At 32.9% G+C, this 14,973-nt stretch overlaps 1 protein-coding gene across 6 annotated transcripts in view; it reads left to right on the top strand.

Moving 5' to 3' along the window:
- Positions 1–14,973, top strand: part of DGKB (diacylglycerol kinase beta) — a 653,248-nt gene that overhangs the window by 195,502 nt on the left and 442,773 nt on the right. For 2 of the 6 annotated variants that reach the window (XM_060107578.1, XM_060107579.1), the window contains 2 exons: positions 1,010–1,045; positions 8,982–9,098. In XM_060107578.1, coding sequence (XP_059963561.1) covers positions 1,010–1,045; positions 8,982–9,098 — 153 coding nt within the window. The remainder of the gene's footprint in view (positions 1–1,009; positions 1,046–8,981; positions 9,099–14,973) is intronic. The other 4 variants (XM_060107580.1, XM_060107581.1, XM_060107582.1 and 1 more) reach the window with 2 other exon arrangements.

Below are 14,973 nucleotides of genomic sequence, written 5' to 3' on the forward strand. Positions count from 1 at the left end.
CCTTCCTGGAGATCTACTGGGTAAGGCAGTAAACTAATAACTGTGTTCTCAGATCTTTCATTCTCATTTTGGGAGTCTCACACACATAGCTTGGTCCAGGAGAGGAAACTCAAATATACTGACTGCTCTCTTCTTTCTAGAGACACACAATGTCTAAGGACTAGCTTCCCATCCACCTTTCCTACTCCCCGCAACCAAGGAAAATCTTTATCTAATATTGAGTGATTTATCACCTATTCTTCCAAATTTGTGTTTTATTTTATAAAGTCCCACAGGACACAGGCTTTTGGAATTTGGTAACCTTATCTCTGTTTCTTGCCAGAAAAAACTTCCCCAGTGTGACCTAGAAAAGGAAGGGTGGTGGGTAATTGAAGACATGCTGTCATGAAGACTGGTTTTAGTGTATTTAACCTAATCTTTTAATAATTACTCTCAAGTAAAATTTTTCTACTTATTTATCTTTTTATTTTTTACTGCTATTAATGGAATATATATTTTTATTTCCAGAATATCACAACATAAAATCAGCACCATAAGCTGTGTCTATATCAAAAGACACTGAGTATTTGTAGAAAAGATTGAAAGTTGGACTAGAAAGTGAAATGGTGGGCTGTGTAAATGGGCAACTTAAAAAATTAGTAAGAATGGTTTATGAAGGATAATGGAACTTGGAGATGAGTTCTCATTCCAAAATATGAATGTAATATATCAATATTATTGTAGAGAGGTCTGTGAAGCTGGCCAAAGATTAGTCTACTTTAAGTATATGAAATTGTAGTTTGGATAAATAATTCTACAGTCTAATCCCCTCTGCATTAGAGTGTTCCTTATTTCATGAAAAGATTTTGGTTTATTAATGAAAGTAAGCAGAAAAATTATGACAAGGAAATGTAATTGTAATGTATTCATTTATTTCACACGTGTGTAGTGATATAAGAACCTTCATTGGTACTTGTTTTCAGTTTGACTTTTTTTTTTTCAGCTTTAATATGGGCTTCTTTTTTTTCAGCAGACTCTGCCCACTTCAGGAGTTTCAGTCCCTGAGGTGCGTAAGCAAAGGTTTTCACACTTGCAATTTTAGGTCATTTATACATCTTGTATTGTTATAAAGAACATTTTGGGCTGTATCAGTGACATACTAAAATTAATTTGTATGCTTTATTTTTTCTCATATTTTGATATTTGGAATTGGGATCTTTGTATTTTCATGATGGGATAGACTTGCAGCCTTTATAATCAACATTTGTGACAAGCATTAGGGAAACAAGAAGTTAAATGGCACAAAGTATGCAGGAAAAAATAAAGGTTACTTTGCAGAGTTTTGACCAGTGTATAAGAATAGCATTATTCCTATCTGTCACATTTAAAACTTGCAGAAAACCCAAACAGTTCACTCCTCTAAGCCATTAAAATGTAGCTTTCAATGATAGAAAATTGAGAAACTCTTGTTCACTTTGAAGTCCTCATCACTTTTAAAAGAGTACGTCTACATTAATCACTTAGCATATGACATTGCATAGAAAGTCAATGGAATAAAATATAGTCACAAAGTAAATGACTTTGATTTTGAAAATAAATGTAGGCATTGCCCAACATTTATTTTCAGTAAAGTGTTAACTTTACCTTTTAATTAATTAAGCAAAGCCTCCACATTGTTCTGTGACAATATCCCATTCAATTGCTGTTATCTCTAAAGGATATCCTCAGGTGGTATTCTTTCACTTAAAGTTATAATTTGAATCTGCTTGCTTAGAAAATATTACTCATAATATCTGAATACTATATGAGTATGATTTATTTAGAGGATAACATAATTGCACAAATATGTAATAACCTCTCTTCCTTCCCCCTAAAATGCTTTCTAATCAGTGTAGACCGCCTCATTAAAATTTTTAAAAATTTCATTTTTTAACCATAGATATACTTACAAATATACTAGGAGCTATGCTTGAAATATAATGTTTCTACTCTAAGAGAGATGTTAAACTGTTTTTATATTCTTTAAGTCAGTTGATACCATTATTATCATAAATATTATAAAGTAGACGTTAAATTACACACTCAGGTGACAAAGGTATTAGGAGAGTTTATTATTTAGGCTAATTATTTAAGTGTCAGAGAATTAACTTTATATGTTAAGATCCTTGAGTTTATTTTTGCCCCTATCATAGCTCATCAAATAATGAACTGAGAGATTTAAAGTTTTCTCTTTAGACTTGTTAATCTCAAAATGTCTCCCACATTTAGTTAAATAATTTGTATTATTATAGATTGACTAAATAGACCAAAACTGCTGTTTTCAAAACATGCTTTTTTTATTTGTCAAAAAAACCTCTTTTTGCCTGCTATAAAGTTTTTAAAAGTCTTCCTATACTGTTTTTTGTTTGTTTGTTTGTTTTGTTTTGTTTTGGCAAGCTGTATTGGTTTACATAAACTCAAACTTTCAACCATGTCCGAAATCATTATATAAGCTTTTTTCAACTATGTTGTTCCAAAAATTTCTTTAAGCACATGTATAGCTATATACATGGGTGACTGTGTGAATACACACACACACACACACACACACACACACACACACACACACACACACACACACACACACACACACACACGCAGGAAGCCTTATATACCTCCATCAAGAACAATTGCTTTTTGGTTAATTGAAAATGTGGTTAAAGTGTATGTAGGGGAACTTATAGAAAAATGTGTATACACCTTAAACATTTTACTTAAAATATGTAAATGTGTATTCATTGGCTAAACTTTTCACATAGGATCAAGGGCTTTTCTATGTGGATACATCTATTATTTGGAAATGGCATATACCCTTTCTTGCATATAGCACAGCCTTAACACCCTTGATAAGTTTCAATTATCAATTGTTTTAAAGTATAACAAAAGCATTCCTTATTTTGTAGAAAGATATTTGTTTATTAATGAAAGTAATTGCTTTCAATTACTTTCAATTGTTTTAAAGTATAAGAAAAACTCACAGGCATCTGCAAAGCAATTTGAGTGTAAAAAAAAATCTGTTTCTATTATTAATTCTCAAATCTTTTAGTCATTGTGTCCAGCCCAACTTGACTGCTCTTCCTACACACACACACACACACACACACACACACACACACACATTTTGTTTTATTGTGCCTTTCCAAAGGATGCAAATAATTTTTCATGGAAACAACTTATTTTACATTCAAAACTCAATAGTTTGAGTGCTAATTAATTCCACAGTACCAATAATAAAATAAATTCTACTTAGAACTTGCATAAACAGATTGGGGACTACATAGAAATAACTAGGTTAAGCATTTAACTCACCTGGCAGAAAGAGATGATGAGTATGAATATACAAAAGAGCTGCCTCTTGGCTTTTAAGCTTCGGCTTATGGTGGCCATCAATTATTATGGTTTACAAAGGGAATGGAGAGTGAGTAAGGTTGAGGTCCATACACTCACACATAATTTTATAGTGGCCCAACCATATGCTAGTAAACACAGCCCAAATAAATGATTTTGACATGGACCTTCCCATTCCTAAATTTCATTTCTTCCAATCAGGATTTCTTGAACAGAAATCTTGTAAGTGGTTCACACTCAGTATGAAATTATCCTAGGAGAGAATATGCACATCATGTGTGATGTATGAAAACCAGGTCTGTGGATCAAGATATAAATTAATACCTTCAGGCTGAGTTGGTGAGTAGCACCTGCAAGTACGTTAAGACTAAGATTGACTCTGTCTAGTTTGTTGTCTTCTGTGCTCCTACAAAAGACTCAGATTATCACAACAGTTATCCCAAGTTATGGTGACATAGTGGACAAACAAATAAAATACTATAAAGTAAATAAAGTACTTCTTCACAACACCTATCTTTACTATAATCCAAGCAGTGTACCTGTGTTAAACTTAATGATAAAATATACCAATTTCTTTTATATTTTAAAAATTACTGCCATTTACTGAGTGCCTAACTTATGCTGGTACCTTCATTGACATTTTCTCAATTTGTCATCACATGAACCCTCCCATTTTATAGATTAATTAAATGATGGCTTAGAGATAGTAAATAACATGCCCAAGTCTTTACAGAGATAAAGCTAGAATTTGGCCTCCAAGCCCATATTTTTGTCTCTGCCCAAAGTAGTTTTTGTTTTTGTTTTTGAATAAGTACTTATTTAACTGATTAAAAAGAAGTGGAAATCTTTATGTCATTTATTATAGTTATGTTTAAAACTATATAAAAGTATTTCTAAAAATCAAGACTACTTTGCTACTCAGCCATGTTTCGCTGCAACTTCTAAGGATTTCTGGTAGATTTAGAGCCTTTGCCATATTTGAAATGAATTAATGTTTCTCAGCAGGAAAATGTTCAAATCCCATAATAAGGTTACGATAATTAAAGGTGCAGCTGTCATTAAGTTGGTTTCTTGGAGCTCGTAACTTGTATAAGCCCAGATGAGCATGGTAACACTCCTGCTTCAGGAAGATCTTTTATATTGTGAATATCCATGTGTTCCTCAGGTTAAAATTCTAGGGTTCCTGGGAAATTCTTGGGGCCTAGATTCAGTGGCTGAATGGGCTAAGTCTCCATTCGGGCAAGCGGTGCAGTAGCAGAGAAAGCAAGTTCCAGGGTTCCAGTAAAGGATGCTCTTGGCAGCCAAGCACCGCCTACCCCCACCCTTTGTGGCTTTGTACCAATAGAGGTGCTTTGCTGCTGCCTGTCTCTCATGCTGAGGTTGGACAAAAAGAAGAAAACCCTGTGCTTGAGGTAATCATCATTTGCTGCTTGTTGTTTGTGAGTGATCGATAATGGCAGACTTAAGTATTGTGGTAAGCATCGCTTTTGTGAAAGCAGTTTTCAACAACTTACAAACTCTCTACTTCTGAGAATCAGCATGATATAGAAAAAGACTTTTTTTAGAGCACATATTTAAAGTGACATCTTTTTATTTCATTTATTTCATCTTTCTGTTTTCTGTGAATGGCCTTTCAGCTTTTCTTCTCTGTTCATTACGATGATTATTCTTTTGGAATTCTAATACAATATATTCCCCAGTTAAGATCTGTTGCGCTACTTGTACAGTCTAAGGATCACAAAACGTTGAATTCTATATTTTAAATGTCTGCATAGCAAACACAAATGGTTGATATTTGAAAATGCTAAAATATCAATAACTGTATTTTATATTTTGTTGTTATATGTTCTATATTCTTTCATGATTTTTTTGTTAGAGTAACCCTTTTCAGTGTTTGAGTAATTTCTATTGATTAAAGCAATCATTTTCCAACTCTTTATATTTGGGATAATTTATCTAGCAGAATAAAATTTGCCTTAATTATAACAAAGTAATTTATTTTGTGATTTAGAGCCCAAAAACTTTAAAAAAAAGAACTGACGGTGAAGTGATAAGCACTGCCCCCTATTATTAGAGAGCAATTTTATCCTGAATAAAGGTGCAGAATAATGCTGGTGAGCTCCTCCTGAAACTTTTCAGTAACTTCAACATAGGAAGTAACTTTCTTAAATATCATCATAGAACTCGGTCAGTCAGGGTGAATTAACCCCCAGAAGAGGCCAGTGAAGTTTTTGTGAACATCAGATTTTTCAAAGATGCAATTACTTCACCCTTCCTGTCCCTCATACAAAAGAGGAAAGAAGTAAAGATTTTCTTAGTGGAAATAGGAAAAAGTATCCAACTACCCTCCTGTTAGCTTATGCTGCTTAAGTAAAATACAGTGAATAGCTCAGAGAGACTTCCATACAATTTGGAAATAAACATAAAACAAATGAGTATAATAAAAAGAAAACCATGGGAAAAATTAAATGATTATGAGTCTCTCCTGTTTTTAAATTGTCAGCCTTGATTAATTCCACAAATTCTACCCATTAAGCATACTTCCCTCAAAGAAACCACTTGCTTTTGATTGTGTGTGTGTGTGTGTGTGCGTTTAAACAAATATAAATTTTAGTATTATCCAGATTATATAATAAAATTCACCTGCCAATGGGTAGACTGAAGACTTTTTTATTAACTTGTTATATACCCCTTATGAGTCTAGATTTCAAAAAGAAAATCTTATCAATTGAAAACACAATTTAGAGTTTTAAAATTTCTTTTTATATTTCACAGTTGCTACTAGAAAGCATTAGTTTAGTTTAATCCACAATTTACTCAGAGGGATGACTCCCTGGAGAGACATGAAACCACTTAATCAACTGCTATCTGTTAGCTGGAGATTCTCACCACACAGGATTCTCTCTAGCTATATGCATAGATAAGAATAAAATAATATTAATAGATAATTTGGTAACTCTTTACAGACATATACTTACATGTCTTAAATTTCCAGAATTACATTTATAAATAGTCTGGTCACAAATACCAAGTTCCAATGTGACTAAAATTTTATTTTAGTTCTTATAACCCAAGAACTTAAATTTTATTTAGTTCTTATAACCTAAGCATTTAGGAATTAAATACTAAATAACAATTGTTGGATTACATGACAGAATATAAGACATATAAGATAAGTTATAACTTTCACAATGTAGACTTTTATAGAACATTGTGCCCATGTTTTATTTACCTGCATGCTAGAACCTGGAAAAAAATTATTCCCATACCCACCAACAGTGTTACATGCTTGCACTCAGCACAAGCTGCTATGGATTTTCTAATATAAACATTGAGCTTTACTTATTTAAACATATGCCTGTTGTAACTAGTGGATTTTTTCATATATATGTATTTGGAAATATAACAAGCATTTTGCATAATGGTGACATTAATGAGCACCCTAATGGAAGAACCGTACCTATTTTACATAATTCACAATAACTTTCATTTATTGAGCACATACACTAATATAGGCACAGTATTAGAACTTTATACATTTTCTGTCAAGCCATACACAACTTTGAGAAATAGGTATTACTAACTCCATTTTGAATAAGAGTACGTTCTCTAAGTCTACATAGTATTTAAGTAGCAGAGATGGGATTCCACTTGGGATGTCTGATTCCAAACCTCATCCTATAATTCACTCATTTATGCATTATACCCTTAACTATCTATGGACAAAATGTTATTTGCAAGCTTAGAAAAAATTATCTATTTTTTAAAATATCAATATTTTTGCCAGAAATTATGCTTATATGAAAGTACATCATTTTCCAAAGAATTTGAATTTCAGGAATCCTATTACACCATCCATTTTCAGCCACACAAAAAATATATTCAGTATTTTTGCACCATGAAATTGCAAGGACTATAAAAGGACTACACTGATTAGCATTTATTTTGGTTTGAGACGTTTTCTGTTCCATCTGGCCCTAATATATTTTAAAAGAGCTTTACTTTTAAAATATTTCCACTTAAAAATATTTTCCTAAATTACAGTAATTGAAGAGTAATCGACAAGATACATGTAAATATAGGAACAGAAATGTATATATATCTGAATAAGTGATAGGAAATACGTGGCACTCAAACTTTTAAGCACACATGGCAGACATTGCTAATTGATCAGGACAATTTTTCACAACAAACCTAGACATGCCCCAGGAGTCCTCAACACAATATTTCAGGCACTTTAAATTTTTTGATTTTTTAGTGTTAAGATTAATTTATTTCCGCATTCATTTATGGTGATTTTATCAGGCACTGATCTGGGATCTGATGTGAAACAGTGCACACACACGCACACACACACACAGAGGAATAGAGTAGCCTGTCTAACATTTGACCATGAGCAAGAACAGTCCAGCAGAGTTCAGAGTGGTTGCAAGATCCCTATATTAAGAGCACAAATGTTGTGATCAAGAAACAAAGGTGAGGTAGTTGTAGCTGGAGTGGAGTAAAAAGGGATAGGTGTGACTGTTATATAGAAAATTGACTGTAGGGAGACAAGAGATGGAAGCTGATTGGTCCATTAAGGTGATGGCTACGATAATTAAGGCAAATAACGGGTGCTTAAACCATGTGATGATGGATGTGGTGAATAATCGTCCAGTTTGGGATTTATTTTTAAGGTGGGTAGGCAAGTCTTCATTATCAAAGTGAAATTGAAAGCCTTGGTTTTAAATGAAGTTACCTAGGGAGTAAGTATAGATTGTGGAGATGAGTGGTCCAAGGGAGAGGTCAAGTGTTAAACGTTACAGATTATAAAGCTGGAGGAGAAATCAACAAAAAAGACTACGAGGGAGCAGTTAGTCAAGTAAGAGGAGAGCTAAGAGAAAGAAGTGTCCCGGAACCCAGTTGAGGCATGTTTTCTAGAGGGTAGATGTCAATTCTGTCAATGCTGCTTAAAAATTGAGAAGGTGAAGACTGACCAACAGGTGAGGCGCAAATGAGCAGGTCATTGGCGATTTTAATAAAAGCTGATTTAGTGGATTAATGGTGATAAAAGTTTATTGGGTTGTGTTGAAAAGAGTGAAAAGAGAGGAAATAGAAACAGGAAGAAGACCACTATAAAAATTTTTTCTATTATGGTGAACATAGCAATTAGCTGGGATGGAATGTTTGTTTTAAGTTATGTGCCATTCTTGAAAATCAATAGTAGCTTAAGGGTCCATCCTGTATTCATTTTCAATATTGCATGTATTTATAAGCATTATTTTCAGTGCTCAGTACCAAATCCTTTACATTACAATCCTGTATTATTATCTGCACCATTGTTTATGAAAATGATTAGCTTTAGTATTCTTTAATAACTTTTAACAGAGTCATAATTGGGTACCTAGGGATAATACAGTTTGGTTTTCTTTCACATCCTTTCTTTAACTGATATTTTGATCATACATCTATCATATATTTTGAGCCAGTAGAAAACATTAGCTTTCATATTATTCACTAGAGAGAGACCCCAAATTCGGAACCTGGGCCCTAGTTTGTAGCCATGAAATTCTTCTCTATGTTGCTCATTGTAGTGAAACAATTCAGTATTTTTATAAAAGATTTTTTCCTTACAGGAAAGACAAGCAACAGTGAAAAAGGAAAAGGGTGGTTCCCAGCAGCCAAACAAAGTGATTGACAAGAACAAAATGCAAAGAGCCAACTCTGTTACTGTGGATGGACAAGGCCTACAGGTATGATTTTTTTTAATCCAAATGTTTGTAGCTTTCATATTTGTTACTTCCATGCTCTTAGAAGGGCATATGTCTAGCTATCAACATGTTTATTTAATGTGCAAATTTGTTCAGTTGACAATTTCAGAAACATTTTTATTAATTTATCAAGATGTCAGTTTTATAGTTGATTGACAGAGTGACATTCTGATTGGATTAATCATTTATGATGTTATCTCCATTTAAACTCAACTTGGTAAGAGATCTTGTGTCAATCTGAAATTTTGGCAAATTATTACTAAATATATACCTTTATTATCTACATATGCATTATTTATTTCTAAGTATATGTTCTCCACACATATTATTATATCTATTTGGAAGTGATTTTGACTCACAAAATGTATGCAGAAAATAATATAATGAACTCTACTTGTGTGGAATTTTTTTATAAATCAATAATAAAAATAAAGAATCTGGGCTTCCCTGGTGGCACAGTTGTTAAGAATCCGCCTGCCAATGCAGGGGACATGGGTTTGAGCCCTGGTCTGGGAAGATCCCACATGCCTCGGAGCAACTAAGCCCATGTGCCACAACTACTGAGCCTCCGCTCTAGAGCCCGTGAGCCACAACTAGTGAGCCCGAGTGTCACAACTACTGAGCCCGAGTGCCACAACTACTGAAGTCCACACGCAGCAACGAAGACCCAACACAGCCATAAATAAATTAATTTTTTAAAAAAGAAAGTTTATTTTAAAAAATCTATTATAATTTATCCATATCTTCCAATATTTTAAATTGAAATTGAAATTCCATGTATATTTCTAGTTTAAGTTAACACAAGTAGCTCAAAATCATGTTTTGAGTACTTTAAAGACCTCTAAATTACCCCTAGGGTCTCTGACATCAAAAGTAACATTTCTTTCCATCTGTATTTTAAGACATCCTACAGAGTGAATCTATTGTAATTATTTGCCTCTGTTTCTCAGTCAAACATGAACACAATCAAAGAATTTGGCTTAATCTATGGATTAAGTTCTTTTGTTTTGTTTTCCTACCTATACGTTTCTCTCTTCCAATTTTTAATTCCTTTCCTTAAGAATATGCTTCAAGTTTCACGTCCTCCAAGAAAATTTACCAACCTCTTACCACACAAAGGTATATTATGTCACATACTTGTGTTCAATATACGTGATTTTATATCTTTTTTTCATTTATTATTTTATCTGTGATTCTGTGGGTTATTATGTCTTTTATATTTCTTAATTTACAAGCACAGTTGAGAGCACACAGTAGTTGCCTAAATGCTTGTTTCTTCATTGTTTTGAATATCTCATTGAAAATTTAATAATTATTGCTTAAATATTGATAAACAGGTTACTGCTTTGTTTTGACATAATAAAACACATTGTGAGTAGAATATTGTTCATGAATTATTAAACTCAAATGTAAAAAGAGGAAATTGGGAACAATAAATTTTTTTACATTGGTTAGAGAGTATAGAAGTTAATTATCGGAAGAGAAAATCAGCGTCCACACCTTTTGAAAGGCATACTTGGGTGTTAAGTGATCTCACTGAAAGCCCCAAATATGAAATCTATTCATAATTTTGATAGCAAAAGCTTTTAGTTTGTTAAGTGATCCTGTGAAATTTTTAATGGAAAATAATCAACATTTGTAGTTTTAATAGGTCAATTGACAATATCGATTAGTTTAAATCTTTAGTTGCTCTGGGTTCCTGCAATGAAAATAACAAAAGGGAAACCTAATTTTAAAATTCAAGTATATTTTACATATGACTAGGCACATACTTCTCAACATGGAAGGGAAACACGCATCATTTGTTAAACAGTATATGCTAGGCACTGTGATGATACTTTATGTGTATTAAGTGACACCTCTCAATGAACATATGAGATAATTATGAATTCTTAACTCTCCAATATATGATAAATATTATTATTACCACTTTAAAAATGAGCATATTGATGTTCTGAAGTCAAATTATTCCTAGGGCCTCACAGTTAGTGAGGTGTGAATGAGGACCATGTTACTCAGAGTTTGTGTGTTTTACTCCGAAGATCCCTGTCTCCTTGGTTAACAAATTTTAACATGTCTAGAAATGCTGTATTTCTGACCACCTTGCTCTTCCATGTACTATTACATTGTTGCAAAGTTTGAAATAAAAAGCATGAATGCACTAGAATTATAACTGCTTTAGTCTTAGTTTCCTAAGATTTGTATAGTTACATCTGACTTTACTCAGACATCAGAATCAAAATTAAACGGTGCATGCAGAGTGTTCTAAAGACTTTAAACTGACATAGCAATATAAGTTGTGTTTTCTTTTTTATTCAAAAAGGATCCAAAATTTTCAATGTTATTACAACTAAATTAGTCACATCAAAAACAATAGGTGATTAACTTTCTCTGTGAATGAGTTTCATTTCTCTAACCAGATAGTAACTTTTCATAGCTTTCTTTGACATATAAAAGTGTCAGGTAAAGTTGTCAGTTAGAAAAGGGAAGACATCCGCCCTTATAAAAGAGAAGTAAGTAAATACTGTAATCATCATCATTAAAATTTTTTTAAATTAGTATATAATCACATGCAGTGGTCTGTTTCACCTCAGCAGAATGGACTAAAATATGATGCACATAGGTATTCACATAATTTGGGAGAAAATATTTAAAAGGTAAGAGAATAAAACTATTGGATAGCCATTTCATACAAAATGGAAAAATAAGTAATTTTTGTTGTGGTAATCAATTTAAAAATAATAAAATGCTTATTCTTTATCATAAAAGGTAAAAAGGTCTTACAGAAAATTAATTTTTTCTGCAAGTTTTAAAAATTATATATATCATAAAAAAGCATTGAGTTGCAGCCCAGTCTGCATATAACTCAGTGACAGAAGAGATCTACACTACTTAAAGACTATTAATCATAGTTAAGCACATTCATCTTACTTCTTTCCAGCTAACCAGCATAATGATCAGGATTATTATTTCTAATTAGAGGAAGTAATAGATCATGTATAACCTTAGGATGAGTCTCATTAATTAACCCAAGTCCTAGAGGACTTCAAATAGAGGTGGTTAGGTACTCCGTCTTTGTCATTGCTCATACCATAGGTTTACACTTAATACATATGATCAAATGTAATTGAAACTACAATTCCTTAACATGCAATAGATGTGAAAATACAGATGATTATCCACATGTGAACAAATAAGTAAAAAAAACAGAACTGTTGTTTAAACTGTATTAAGCCGACGTTACCTTGTCCCTAATTATTCTTTGAAAAAAGTTTCCAAGCATAAGCATCACTTGCAAACCAAAAAGTCTAGTTTGTAATACTCTTAGCAAAAGGTGAAAAGGGGAACTTTTATACTGAAATATCTAAAACTGAACTAGTGTTTTCCCCACCACAACTGATTTTCTCTATCCGTCCTGTCTTTATTATTTGTAGTATCTCATCCTTATAGTTCCTAACACTGTAAACATACATATATGCACTATACAGAAATGTATAGAGTGTGTATAAAGTTAACTCCTTTTCTTTGATGATATGTGTGTGTGTATGCCCACTTGGAGTCCTCAGGCCTGTTGATTCTTATAATCAGCTCTTCACTGTCATTTTAACTCCCTCTCTAAGTCCAGAATTACTATTCTATACTTTGAGTATATAACAACCTCTAAAATGAGTCCATGTCTCCATCCATATCATGTGCTAGGTTATAAATGGAATGAAAAAAATGGAACTGAATAAGATAAGATGTGTCAGGGCTGAGAGTTGGAGTTGTCTATAATTTTAAGTCAGATAGTGGGCTTAGACCTCATTAAGAAGTGAAGAGTAGGGACATCTCCAAGAACTTTGGCCCATGGAACTGAAATGATGAAGTTGCCATTGACTGAGATGGAAAAGGATCTGGATGAATAAAGTTTGGAGTGAAATTTCTGATGCTGTTACATATCCAAATGGAAATGTCGAGCAGGCAGACAGATATGTGAATCTAGAATTCAGGGGTGAGGACGGATATGAATTTGGGAGTGAAAGGCATATTGATGGCACTAAGGGAGAGCGTATCTGTAGAAAGGAATGGTTGAACTGGGATCCCAAACCAGTCTGACCCTAAAGTCCTATTCTTCAATGTTTACTCTATATGATTGAAACTGCCCCTTTATGTGAGTAAATACAATCTCACATGATTAGCTCTATTCTTTATAGAGGAGAATCCATTCTGTTTGCTCTTGCAGTGTCCTTCACACCTAATTTATAACCATTCTGCAAGATTTCAAGTACCACACATGCTGTAAAATATTCCTGAACACTTTCTCCCACCATCAGTATTTTCTTTGTTATACTGTATTACCCTATCCCGATGTTTTTTAAAAAAACTGTTTTGAGAGGCCCAGGACTTTGTAGAGATGCCTCAAGCACAAGAGTGGGGTGGTGGGAAGCTGAGAACAGGTTCAGGGTTCTTTCACACTTCAGACATAGTAATTTGCTTTTCATCTGTTTTATATACTGTTCCACTTGAAATTACTTAAAGTGCTATAAAAAATATTTACTTCCAAGATCAAATAGTTTTAGGCTAACAGAATTTTTAAAATACTTGTATTTTTGTCTAACTGCTTCCCATCCCACTAAAATCTATAACAAAATGCATATGACATTTTAGGATGAGAGTACATCACTTTCCAAAATAACTGAGTTTTACATCTTATTTCAGAATTATTGTATGAAAGTAAAAAAACAAAATTTGTCCTGTTAAAGACTATATTAGATACAGTTCAAAAGAGAATTAGTGAACTTGAATATAAAATTGATACATTAGTGCTATCTAATCCTTAGATCCCATTCAAGTTTCACCAGTTGTCTCAATAATGGTTTTTATAACAAAAGAAGCTAGTCCAGAATCGTGTTAAGTTTTCTATATTGGTGGTCATGCTATGTTTACATAAGGGAATGTCCTCATATGTAGGCAATCCTAAAACTCAGCGTTCTTTTACTAAGGATGAAGAGGAATACAAGAATTAGGTGACAAATTGCAGTCTCTGCCACTAAGATGCTGCTTCTTATTTCAGGACTATTAGTGAACACAGAAGTTTTTTATTTTTAACTTGTAGATTTGAAAATGGCTATGCAGTACTGTAGGTCTTTGGCTCTCAAATCTAAAAAATGCTGCCTTTGGTCTCCTGGCACCTAAATTTACTCTGCTAGATTGACCTTCTTTTTATAGTAACAAAGTTTAGCAGAATTTAAAAGCTTTTTGAATGAGCATTGAAAAAGATGCCAATTTGCCTGAAACCTTGACATTTCTTGTATAAATACCACCATTAAATGATCCCCTAAGACCAGAGTTTTCTTGGGTTTGATATTGAATCACATACTACTCCTTAAGTGGAGGTTACATTAGGTCAGGTGTTTTAATCTGTTAGAATCATTGTCAAAGAGGCAGTATTCCACAGTCCCTGATAACTTACAAATAAATATCTAAAGTTTCCAATTTTTAATTTTTATACAGTCTTATTTTACAAGCATAATTTATGTTAAGGGGATATGTGAGGAAGAGTTGGCTAATTTGATTTTATTATTTCCTGTACTTCCATTTTGGGTTCTTGACTTTTATCACTTGTAAAGTATCATCGTTATCCTAAATTCTTTATCTAGATTCTCTCCTATTTTTCTAATCCATTTGATCTAATTATCCATCTACTCACCCCTAAAAATGACATCTAGGTTTTTATATTTTCAGATCCTCTACAGACTATAATATAGTCTAGTGGGATCTTTATTTGTTTGTAATAGTGTTTCCTCACAACACAATTTTCTGTAGCGTGGTACTGTCCTTTATTTGATAAATCATAATTATGCCTTTAAACATTTCA

The sequence above is a fragment of the Mesoplodon densirostris genome, chromosome 9, assembly GCF_025265405.1.
Source record: "Mesoplodon densirostris isolate mMesDen1 chromosome 9, mMesDen1 primary haplotype, whole genome shotgun sequence".
Lineage (NCBI taxonomy): Eukaryota > Metazoa > Chordata > Mammalia > Artiodactyla > Ziphiidae > Mesoplodon > Mesoplodon densirostris.